Consider the following 12,898-nt stretch of genomic DNA (forward strand, 5'->3'; position numbering starts at 1 on the left):
CTTGAAAATACATCTACAATTGTGCATTGCACAGGGAGGAGTGTTAGTGGCAAAATCCAAACCCCAGAGGAGCTACAGCAGAAGTCCAATCTGCTGCAAACTGGATTTCAAGGAGGTGCCCGGGGGGACAGCAGAGCAGTGGCTGCTGGCCCAGGATCCCAAGCTGTGAGCGTGTCCACACCTGCCTGAAATCACAGCTTTGATTAAAAGTAAGGAAAAAGCCAACAGGCAGGCAGAGCCCAAGGCTGGGGTGACTGTGGTGAAAGGACAAACTGACAGCAGTGGAGTTCCTTTGGGTACACGGCCAAGCTGGCTGCCTCAGGAAAAAATACAACCTTCTCAACTTGGGCAGGAGCTGCCAGCCTGCAGATCTCTTGTGCCAGGAGAGCCATAAAGACTGTTTGTGCTGACACAAAATCCCAGAGGCCAAGTAGAGAAAAACAGTTTTTTTATTTGTTTGGATTTTTTATATTGCATTTAGGGCTGGGTGTTTTTTAGCTCAGCAGTCATCAAAGAGGGCAGTAAACACCCACTGCCAAAAAACAGGCAGCCTGTGGTGAGCCAGGTTCTGGAGGAGAGTTTCATGTCACCAGCACCTCCAGCAAAGAGCTCTTCCACAGCACTGGGAGTGTAAAAAATCAACGGGGACTGAAGCTTAGCAAGGCAAACAGGATGTCCCTCCAACAGCACACCCCTTCTCCCCTGGCAGGAGGGCATGGAGAGGTAGCTGTGGTGCCACCTGTTCACAGGATGCCTTCAGCGCAAGTTCCCTGTGGCTTCCTGTGGCTCAGCTGGGAAGCAGGGAAAGGCACTGAGGGACAGATTGGAAAGGGATGGAGGAGACAATTTGCAGCCATGGGACCAGGCATCCCATGTCATCCCCACAGTTTGCAGAAAGTCTCAATGTTGCCTGTTTTTTTTCCCCATCAGCCTGTGGTGTAGTTGGGTGGCAGAGCTGTGTGTGCATACAGAGCACTTTGATCACAGGGGCAGAGGTACTGTATGAGGGTGATGGAGTCTTGGCTCTCTCTCAGCACTTTGGGCATGAGCTTTGCAGAAAACTTTTTGTTTAGGGCAGCAACAATTGCTGTGGGAATTTTGCTGGGCCGCCTCCTGGGACCCCCACCCCAAGACCAGATGTGAGGGACCGTCTGGGGCTTTGAAGCAGCAACTGTAGAAACACTTTCTCAGCCCTGGGGGAGGTGCCTCGTTGGAAACTACTATCCTGGCATGGGAGAAAGTCTGTGGTAAGGATTCAGTGATGCCCTGTTAACACTGAGCACAGCTGCCAGACTGAACATTGCTTTCCCTTTCACATCCCTGGATTAAGGCTGGGTTTCCCTCTCCACTGCCACACCAGCGATATCATTACTGCAATTCCAGCTGCTTTCAGGGGCGTCTAAAAGATGTTCTGGCTCATCCCACTTGGCACTGCTGTTGTGTCCATGCAGGGTCCTCATGACACAATGGACTTACTGATGGATAACAGGTTTGAGCCAGTTTTGGGTCTGCTTCCTCTGGGCGCCAAACAAGCTCTTGACTGAGTACAATGTTCCCCAGACCCATTTTGTTTACTTTTTATATGGAGCAGCCCTAGGGCAAACCCCTAAAAAAAGGGAGCTTTCTCTTACCCTGGGGCCACACACACCCCTTTACCTCCCAGGTGCCCACTGAAAGTGAGCTGGAGCCAGCAAAGTGGTCTGTCTCTCAGTTTGGGAAGGCACATTGCAGCCCAGAGACCCCTGGACTCTCTTAAACTGCTCAGTTGTGTCAACCTAAAATTTCTTTTTGTTTAAAAATAGCAGGGAACGTTGGACCAAGAGTGAAGGGTGTTTCACAGCCAGCCTTCAGGACCTGCTGAGACATCTTCATCCTGGAGAGGTGTGGCAGAAGGATAGTGAAGGATCCACCTGCCATGGACAGGGATCTCCATTAACACAGGATAGGAAGACATTCTCAGTGGGGAAATTGAGGCAGCTGGGTACTCAGGCTGATTTGTTAATTGCCTGAACTCTCTGAGGAAGCCAAGTTCTCTCCTAGCAACTGACAGATTGCACCCTTTGTCCTAAACATGGTCCTAAAACCCACATGGATCCTACTAAGTATAAACCCCTGCATGACGTCGTATTAGGATTTAATCTCCACTACCATGAGATATCACCACTTTTTACAGGCTTACCTGAATGCACACAATGAGCATGGTTCTCAGTAATTTATAAAAGGGAGAAAACAATTGCCATAGCATTAGAAAGTGCTGTAGCTTTCTTGCAGCTCAGATAGCTCAGGCCATGGGAAATACAAACTCCTAACTCCTGCATCAGCTCCCATCTGATATAAAGGCTGCAAATCGTGTGCCTTCCTCTTCAGGATAACCACAGATTGCTTTTTGTAAAAAAAAAAAAAAGTACTTTGCTGCAGCTGTCTCCTTCACTGAGCACATGAAATTTTCAGTGTCCCAGGGGATCATCTGTGAAACTGGGTAACAAAGGAGACCATGTAATTGCCTTTAGACACAAGAAACGTGCATGGCACTTCTTGGTGGGAAAAGATCATGAGCAGAGACTGTGTTTCTGTATGTTACACTTGTCACGATGCAATAACAAAGACACCCATCCAATACATTTTAATAAGTTATTGTAGAACACTTGCCACACAGAACAGTGGTCTCAGTGTCTCCTTCAAATTTCATTCTGAAATATTGCTACATTAAAAATTACTAAAATTCTCAGGTCATTAAAGCCATTGGTAAACTAATCACTGAGTCTACTGCACAGCTGAAGAGGAGCCTGTTAGGAAACCCAGAGGAAATAGGCAACTTCATCCAGGTCAACGGGATAGTCGGTGAGCAGCACTGGGGTCTTCTCAAACAGCTCTCCCTTGTAGCTGCGCCACTTGCCCGCTGGCAAGTAGACATCCCGCTCCTGCTTGCCCATCTCCAGCACAGGAGCCACCATGAGGGTGTCCCCGATGAGGAACTGGGAGTCGATCCGGTGAGCGGCCTCGTCACGGGGCGAGATCCACCAGATGGGACGGATGATGGGGTCGCCCGTGTCGGTGACCTCCCCTGCCAGCTCCAGCAGCAGCGGGGCCACCAGCGACTCGTGGAGCTCCGTAAACTTCTGTGCAATCTCCACCACCTCCTTGTCGTAGAGCCAGGGAGGGATGGAGAACTGCATGGAGGGCATGAAGGCCGACAGCTCCAGCCAGCGCACGTACAGCTCTCGGTCGGGGATCTCCACAGCTCCCTCTGTCCTGTTGGGGAGGAAGTTTCCTCCAATCATATCTGGCAGCACAAATGGGTACCCCAGCATGCTGATGGTGAGGACAGTGGGGATGAGGGACTTGAGGCCAAGCTCGTAGCCCCAGACAGAGTCCCGGTCAATGATGCGGAAGAAGCAGGAGATGTTCTGTGACTGGTAGCCCACGCGCACCTCGGCCAGCTCGTAGAAGGGGATGGCCATCTCCGTGTAGCGCCGGGACCAGATGCTGGGGTCCGACAGTGGGCGGAAGGTGCTGAACTGCTTGGGCAGGTAGCTGGTCTCACCCGCATCAAACTTGAAGGATGAGATGCCGTACTTGTGCCGGAGCTGGCGCAGGTGGCTCTGGAACCAGTCACGGGCTGCTGGGTTGGTGAAGTCCAGGATGGCCCCAATGCCATTCCACCACTCCACCATGGCCGGCAGTCGCCCCGATGGCTCCTTGATGAACAGCTGACGCTCAATCCCCTCTTTGTAATTGGGTGAATTTGCGTGTATAAAAGGATGAATCCACAGAGTGACCTTAAACCCATCTTCCCTCAGCTTTGCAAACATCTCTGTTACACTGGGGAACTTGACAGGGTCAAAGTCAAAGTCTCCATAGGCTTGGGTGTACATGTCATCAATCTCAATGTGGCTGCAGTTAAAACGGTACTTCTTAATGTCACTTGCAAAATTCAGAACTTTTTCCTGGTTTATATCTTTTTTGTAGAGGGCCCACGTGGACCATATGGGGTATCGGAAAGCGTTCTCAGCAGGGATCTTGGAGGGCTTGTTGAAGTACCTGCGCACCATGTACTTGTGGATGGAGGTGATGTCGGAGCCCACGCAGACGCGGTAGCTGAGCTCGGGGAAGGGCTGCTGGCCCGGTGGGGGCTTGTAGGGTGAGTCCTTGTAGCGGGCCTGGAAGAAGAGGGTGCGCTCAGTGGCGTTGAAGCCCAGGTGGAAGGGCACGGAGTCGTTGATCTTGATGGCCGCCGCCTTGGAGGAGAGCCAGTAGCGCTCAAGGATGCCGCCAAAGCTGTCGCGGAAGGAGTAGACGTCGCTGGTCACGTAGGGCACGGGCTCCTGGTAGCCGGCCAGGCGGATGGGCCAGTGCTGGGTGCTCATCTCCGAGCCCCCGTACCAGTGGGCGTCCTCCCAGAACATGGTGTGCTCCACGGCCGGGCCGGCCGCCAGCTCCTCCCAGCGCACGCGGTAGCACATCACCGTGTCCTTGGGCTTCACCGTCTGGATGAAGAAGTTGAGCGGCCCCCGGCTCGAGCGCGAGCAGCTCAGGATCTCGCCCTCCTTGGAGCACGACTCCAGGTCCAGGCTGCCCGAGCGGAAGGCCAGCCGGAACACCACCTCCCCGTGCTGGTTGCGGATGACGAAGCCGTCTGCCCGCAGGTCCATCAGCTCCGTCTTGAGCCGCTCCGCCTTCCTCAGGGACACGGTGTAGTAGCACCAGGCCACCACTGCAGCAATGAACAGGATGAGGCCCAGAAAGATGGCACCCAACATGGGCCTCAGCTCCTTGGAGGGCTTCTGCTTCACCGGTGTGGCATTTTCAGTCAACTGCCTTTCTTTGGCATACCACTTTGGAAAGTTTCCATGTTTTCCCAAGCGGTGGATAATCTGACTGTCCATTATTCCTTTGCAGCCTCAACACCTGGTTAGAAATTTTGCTGCTGAATTCTTCTACTCCAGCTGGTGAAGGGAAAATCCACAATGCTGCATGAAGCAGCATTCACAATGTCCTTTCCAAAGCTTGTCCACTCACACCTGCAATGGTTTTTCATAAAACAGAGAGTTATAAACACCAAAAAACCCAATTAAATCTTGCTGAGGGCTGCAGCTCCTCTGCTCTGTCTGCAGCCCAGCCTCCCTGCCTGGCTGGCTCTGGCTCACTTTGCTCTGTAGTGGCACCCTGCTCCCTGGCAGCTGTGTTGAGCTTTTTTGGACATGCTTTTTGGAGCATGTCTGTGCCAGGATTCCTATGTCCCTCTCTTGGCTGCAGCCTTGCTCTGTCCCACAGAGCAAGGATGAGGGGATGAAAGTCAGACTAGAGCCTGGAGGAGAATGGGGCCAGGGGAAGGGGCTGGTACCTGAGCATACAAGCTGGACATCACAGGCTGCTCTGTGTTTACATTAATTATGAGCCCTGCTGGATTTCCTCTCCTGCCCACAACCTCTCTGCATTAAACACAGGCAGAAAAATGCTGTGCTGAAGTCTCCAGCCTCCACCTGCTGCTCCCCACCACACCCCCAAGGATGCAGCTGACAAAAGATGTTTCATCTCCCTGCACTTCGCTTCTTCCCTGAACTGCATGGGGATATGGGGGTGTGGGGATGTGTTTCTCTTTCCCTTCAACTGCCCGCCCTGCTACCTACTCCAAAGCCATCACCCCAGGAAAGCCCCTCTGGCCCTTATAGGGGAAAAAGGGAATATTCCACTACATCTCTGTCTCTGTTTTCTTATTATCATTCAGGTCTCCTAATTTATTATAACTCTGTAGCTCCTGGGTTTATGCCAAGCAAGATGCTATACTGCAGTGGGGCTGGAAGATGTTTTGGTACAGAGTATGAGGATAGGTATATAAAATTGAAGTTATTGCAAGACCAGGACTACATCAAAACGTTGTTTTGCTGAGAAATGCACAGAAGGTGACGTGTTCCAGCTGCATCAAGCATTACCAAGCCAGCTAATGCAGCACAGCTGAGCATCTACAGCCAAAATAAAAAACCGCAGGCAGGAGAAACTGAGGCTGGTGGCTCAAGGCAATACATTCTGCGCAGCCCTGGCCCCTTCCTTGGGTCTCTGTGATCTGACAGGATGAAAACTTGCAGGAGTAGCCTATATGGAGAGGGGGAAAAGGAGCCAGTTTGCTCATAGGAGCTGTGCCCAGCAATAAAAGGCTGCCTGTATTTACTCGTGTCACCATGACATCAGTATCTAAATATACAGAGATGATAAGCCACCAAGACAGCCATTAAAATTGCCAGAGGTCACCATATTTTGGATCGATCACAACAGATCCCAAACCACCCAAATTAACTGCCTGGTTAGTTTTTGAAGTGTGTTCTAGGGATGAGCGAAATTTAGCTGAGAAAAAGGGCTGGAATAGGTAAATGTGTTCTCAGACAAGTCCTGGCCAGGGAAGGAGGGTAAGAAAAGGAAGGTTATTGCTGCCCCAAAGAGATGGTGATCCAGGACATGGGTGGTTTTGGGGAGCAGGTTGGATTACACGTGCTTGGGGCACTCTGCCAGCCCCAAAGTGCTCAGACCTGGCAGCCTCCCAGTGCTGGCCTGGCTCCTGAAATGGCTTTGAAGCCCTGCCCTTGGTGGTTTCCAGTGAAACCCTTGTGTTTTTGCAAAACAACATTTTCACTTTGAAGGTGTTATTATGTGCTGGGTCAGTCCTCAGTTGCTGGCTTTGGAGCTTTCTTCCTTCCTCCTTTCACCCTCCCAGCCACCCTGGGGACAGGACTCTCCTGTAAGACAAGTTGCACAGTTTTCCAGGTGAAAAAATAAGGAATGGAAAGGGAGGGTTTTCTTCTTTTTTCTTCTTCTTTATTCTTTTTCTTTTTTTTTTTTATTTTTTTTCCTGGTAATATTAGGCAACATATTAAAAAACCCAAAACACATGGACATCATGAGTCAAAAATCTGTCCAAGAATAAAGGATGTGAGGGAAGTTTCCAAGCTTTCTGTGCAGTGATTTCACTCCCAGAGAGTTGGTTTAAATCCCCTGATTTCCCCAGGAACAGAAGATTAGGGGCAGAAAAATTGCAAAAACCAAGTAAGCCAGAGCTCCTGAGCCAAGCCATCCTGTCTCCAGTGTATTTTGGGTTTTCCTCACTCCTATGATGTTGTGGGATGCCACATTGATAGGCCAGCCCTGCCCCTCACAGAGAAGAGATGAGCTGTGAGTGATCAGTGGGGAGAGCAGGCACTGGCACTTCTGGAGGCAGCAAAGGATGAAATTGGGATTGCTAGCATGGATTCCACCAGGGTGAATGAGTTTCTGAAGCTGCATTACATCTCTGGAAAGCATTAAACATCTGCTGGCCTAGCTGTCAGCCTGAGTGATGCCTAGGGGTGGTGAGAACTTTTGCTATGGGGTGCACAGAGGTGACCCAGAGCCCAGATCCAGCCCTATCCTTGCTCCATCTGGGGGGTTATGGCATCACAGAGACCCTTACCTGTGAGTATTTAACTGCTCCTTGCAAAGCCTCTCTGCCCTGCAGGTGCTTTATTAACCCACCCAGAGTGCAAGTGCTCCCAAATCAGGGGAGGGCTAAATTCTCCCACAGTGCCCTGGAAGCCAGATGTCCCAAGGATACCAGCACTGTAGTGTTATATTTGGGCTGCTTTATCAGGTGCTAATCAGGTATGGATCTGGGCCTGTCTGTCCCCCAAGCTGAAAGAAGCCAGGATTCCTCACCCCAAGGAACTTAGCAGAGCTTAGCATGCACAGATTAAACATTGACATATCCAGCACTGTGATAAGCAGAAAATGAGACAGGACTTTAGACCTTCTTAGAGCTAAACAGGGGCTTCAAGGGTTTCAAGTGACGAAACACATATCAGCCAGCTCGAAGGGCAGCTACACACCTAAACCCCTTAGTGCACCTACCCTGAGAGTCTCCTTCCCCCAAACCAAATTTATCCCCAGAACCTTCCCCAGTCTCTTGGCACCAGTGTCACAAGTTTGTCAGGCCTCCATTCAGATTCCATCTATGTGATTCCTGAATCCTCAGATTTTCAGCATTCTAAGACTCTGGGGTTGCCTCAGCTGGTGCTAATAGCACCATGGTCGTGGTTTTGATTCCTGTATGGGCCATTCCCTTAAGAATTGGACTAAAGGATGATGCCTGTGGGTCCCCTCCAACTCAGAATATACTGTGATTCTGCATATGTTTACCTTCCTGGTGGTTCAGGAAGAGCATCACTCTTTAAAGAACCCATCAGGAAACAATTTGTCCTTTAAACAGGACATTTTCCTATATTTAAGTTTATTTTACAGGTTAGCAAACACTAAGTCAATATCAGGTGCTTTTAGGGAGAGTATACATGTCCTAGCAGAAAGAATCATAGGTAGCTAAACATAATAAGCCATAAACAAACTACTGCCCTGTCAAATGCTGCAAGAATTGATTAATCATTTACCAAGCTCTTTTCAGACTGTTTAAAATGGACCTTTTTAGCAGAAATCATGCAAAGTAGAGAGCAGTTCCCATTAACTCTCATTTCCCGCAGCAGCTTGACAAATATGGGTGGTGTATGGGGGATTTATTGCCACAAGGGACCTGGGGGAGGTTTGCTCACCATTTTTTTTGTGCATACAGATGATGTGAGAAAAGAGGTATCTGATGTGTCTCCAGCTCAAGGTTATCACATGAGCTGCCACAGATTAGCTACAAGCCCAACAAGGCTTGACACAGGGTGGAAGTGGCTGGGTGGTGGCTGCAGAGGGTGAAGTGACATTGCTCTGCAGTCCATATGGTGCAGGTAGGGGGGACAACAACATCTCTGCCAGAAGCACACAGCACTTACAGAACACCTGGAGCAGCACAAGGAGGTGGAGAGAAAGGACACAGCTGGAGTCTGTCCCTCAGAGTGGTGCAGGATCCTGCTCCACCTGGAAATACACTCACTTGTGTCCTGAAGCAGGGAGGATACCAGCCCCAATGCTGGGTGCACCCCTCAACCCAGGCCAGGGCTTTTAGAAATTCCTGATAGCTGCAGTGAGTGGGCAAGGATGACTGGCCTCACTGCTTCAACCCTTGGCCCCTGGGGGTCTCACACAGCTCCTCGGGCTGAAGCAGCAGTTTGGTTCATGTTAACCCCATGCCAGCTGCAGAGTCAGACCAGCTGAGAGGCCTGTCTCCTGCACAAGAAGAGACCTTCACTAGGTCCCACCACTGCACAACTCTGAGCAGGCTTATTTCTGGAAGCCATCCTGATTTGGGAGGCTCTTCCCCGCTCCCCACTGCTCTTGATGCCTGGAGCATTTGTAGCTCACCTCAGCACAAATGCAGACCTCGGTCTGGCTGCACAGACATTGCTGGTTTCTGCCTGTACAGAGTTCTGCTGCAAAGCTGATTACCCTGTGCAAGCCTGACAGTGTCATAAGCCCCCTGAAGCCTTGAAAATCCAGCTCAGGTCTAGAGCAGGAATATTACCCAAGGTTTTTCATAATCCAGAGGATTCCAGTCCCCAAGTATTGGGAAAAAAAGGTAGAGTTTACTGCAGAGGTCTTTCATTCCTAATTGCTGTGGTAGCAGGAACTGGAAGACCCACTCCTGTCCTCTTCTTCGAACAGACTCCTCCTCCAAAGTCAGCAGAAAAAACCTTGCAAAATCAACTTTTTTCGATGTTTCAGAGCTCTCTCTGACTCCTCAAGATGCACAGTGTCCATGCGCTGCTCCAAGCTGCCAGTAGTGGCCACAGCATCCCACTGCAATCTGGGAGCCGCTCTGCTCATATCCTTGGGAAGGAGCTCCACCTGCCGAGCCGGTGGCCCAGGCTGAAACCCAGGGACCATCGCCAGACTTGTCCCAGGGCTGTGGGGTGATTGGCACCCAGCTCATCAGACCCTATTTACCATGATCAGCTCTCGTGAGGAGCTCTAGGGGGGTTCTGAGGTGCCTTTCCCTCAAACAAACCATACAAAGAGGGATCAGCAAAGCACAGGTAAGGGGAGAAAAAGTCCTTGTGTGCCTCAGCTGCAATCATGTGAGCAGGCTGGGGGACTGTGGAAATACAGGAAAACAGGAGAAAAAAGGGTGCTGTCTTCTCAGTCAGCTTTGAATGCAGTAGGCTGAGCTCATGCAAGATGAAGGACAGAGAGATAAAGAGGCTCAATTCTTGAAAGCTTTTCTTGAAGAACTGCTCTTGCTTGCTATTTTTTTGTGATGATGAGTCAGAGACCTACCATGAGGGCAGGACAGGTGGGTCCTTGAGGGATGCTGCAGGCTCTGCATGGGTTAAGCCAACTGCCTGTGCCAGGGTGAGTGGTCCTGGGCAATGCACCTCATGCCTGCACCTGTGGGACTTCTTGTGGCACTTAAGCACCCACAATGGGAGATGAGGCTCTCTGATAGGCTGAGAGTTCTGGGTTCCCCACAGTCTCAGTCTGCTGCTCACATGGGAGCCGGTCAGCAAGGACTCATCTAAACCTAGGCATCTCTGGAGCTGTTGCTTTATCCCAGACCAGCTCCACTTCCCATCTGAGGGAGCATTTTGGCATGTAAAAATTTCTTTTTCCTTCTGCATCCCTTCTTGGAGATACAGGATCTTTACCACAGTTAATTTCCTAAACATCTGATGCCATTTAATCTCTGTGACCAAAGGTCCCAATGCAGAGAAAACCTGCCAAAGGCCAGAGAGTTAAAACAAAGCCAATAATCATTTCCACCTTGCCCAGAGGATGTTACCTTTGGACAGAGGATTTCACCTCAAAATACTGAGCAAACTCCCCAGAACTCCAGTTCTCCTCACTCTGCAGACACATTGTGAATTTTGCCATTTCTTTTCTGAGATAACAGTAAGGGTAAAGCTCAGATTTTAAACCTCTTCCCGGTGTCTCCAGTGTCACAAAGCACAGTGCTGGCTCCAAGGCTGGGGTGAAAGTGTACCAGATGGCTGTGCTGTTCCTGAGCATCCCACAGGTCTAGAGCTAGCGAAATATTTGTCTCCACTTGCTCTCCCAGCTGTTGTGTGCTAGAAAGCAGTGCCTGTCTCACACCAGCAAGGGCTGCAGTTGGTGTGTAGTGAGTGACCCCTCTGTGTGAAGGTGTGGTGGCCAGCACCATGCCACAATCAGGAGATGAAGTTTCACTTGATCATTACTTCACTCTGATTAAATTCACCATGAGCTGCAACACGATGAGAAAAAGCAATGCACCCATCAAACTGATGATGGAGACAAGAACAAGGCTGCTCCACGGACTTGGGATGGCAAGGACTAACTGATGCGGAAATTATGTGACCGAGAGTCAGCTCCTGCTCCACGTGGGAGAGGCCACAGCTGGAAAACAGCTTGCTCTCTCCTAGGGGCATCCCAGGAAAAGCTGTGAAAACAATTTGAAGAAACCTTCCCTATGAGGCTACACTATTCCCTGAGAAAGCCAATGCAGCGGGGAAGAATGGGCTCTAAGGATACAGAGCAACTTTTTATGCAAGTATTTTCTTGCACATAGAAGAAATAAGGCCAAAGTGGTGTCCTGAAACCCTAAAAATCTCAGTGGCTAATGTTCGACTGATTCTTTTTGGTCTGTGCTGACAGGTTGCTGTTAGACTGACCACTTTTCTCTGGGGATTAAATGTGGCATTGGTTTCTGGTGTGGGTTCTCCTCAATCTGGTGCCAAAGAGATGCAGTGAAGAGTGTTTTCATTTTCAGTCCCAGTCAAGTAGCAGAGAATTTAATATCTGCATTTTTTTTAAATTAAAAATGCCTGTAATTTATCACAATTTGACCTGTTCTCATGGGGGAAAAACCCACAGTAATCACAAAGAAACCAGCTGGTATTTTTCTTAACCACACTGCTATGGTCAGACAACACCAGCCTCACCAGGACAAGAATCTACCCCAACCCTCCCCTTTGTTTGATTGTAGAACATAATTTATATTTATATTTATATTTATATTTATATTTATATTTATATTTATATTTATATTTATATTTATATTTATATTTATATTTATATTTATATTTATATTTATATTTATGCTATATCCACGTTTTGTTTGAAGCCAAGTTATGCCTCTGATAGTGGAAAAGCTGGGAGCCATCATCCCGGGTCTGGGCAAAGAGGGAGCTGCACCATTGTGAGGCCCTGACCTGACACCATCCCCTTGCACGGATTCCAATACTGCACTGTTTTTATTTGATAGTTTGGGCACTAAAGGAAGCAAATCCGAGCCCTCCAGCTGACTCCTGGTCTCATGGGCAGAGCTGGGAGAGGTGACACTGGTGCCATTCAGGACTGGACCCCAAAAGTGAAAGTGAAGCCATTTTTCAAGTGTTTTTATGCAAAATGTTTAATGTTTTATTAAAGTGAGAATGACCTCAGCAACCATAGGAGATAGACAAGGGAGAGGAAGTGGATGAATGGGAACATATTCCTAGCAAAATTGTAATTCTTGCTCGCTCTGCCACTGTTCACCTGTCGGTCTTTGCTGCCTTCCCTTTGGGAGGGATGTGAGGTTTCCTCCCCGTGCAGAGCCCAAAGTGATGCACGAAAAGACAAATTCAACCCGAGCAACCCTCAGGATGATGATCAGGGTAAACTCACAGCAGGAGCCTACTCCCCCATCCAGGAGCTCAACTCCCCTTCCATCACTCTGCGGCTCTAGGACAACCACAGCTGGTTTGTGAGGATTTATCTCTGCCACGAGCTATAACACTGCCTAAAATCCTCTTGGTGGAAATAATTCTCTCTAAAGAGAAAACGACCCTGTGGCAGCACGGCCAAGTGCAGAGTTTCAGCAGACACATCCCACGCCCCTCCGAGCACTCCTGCTGAACTTTGGATTTTCTTGCCAGGCCAGCCCTGCATCCCCCTCCGCTCCCAGCCCTGGCGAAGGCAGCAGACCAGCCTGCTTAGCATGCATCTGTCATTGCTGAGAGCAATCACTGCTGCTAAGGAGCCG

The 12,898-nt window shown here is 49.7% G+C and overlaps 1 protein-coding gene across 1 annotated transcript; it reads right to left on the minus strand.

The window, feature by feature from the left end:
• Nucleotides 1-264: 264 nt before the first annotated feature.
• Nucleotides 265-4,900, minus strand: LOC131573521 (myogenesis-regulating glycosidase-like). Its single transcript, XM_058827540.1, has one exon. The coding sequence runs from the start codon at nt 4,884-4,886 to the stop codon at nt 2,790-2,792; it is 2,097 nt and encodes a 698-aa protein (XP_058683523.1). The 5' UTR covers nt 4,887-4,900; the 3' UTR covers nt 265-2,789.
• Between the last annotated feature and the right edge of the window lie 7,998 nt (nt 4,901-12,898).

This window comes from Poecile atricapillus, chromosome Z (genome assembly GCF_030490865.1).
Source record: "Poecile atricapillus isolate bPoeAtr1 chromosome Z, bPoeAtr1.hap1, whole genome shotgun sequence".
Classification (NCBI taxonomy): Eukaryota; Metazoa; Chordata; class Aves; order Passeriformes; family Paridae; genus Poecile; species Poecile atricapillus.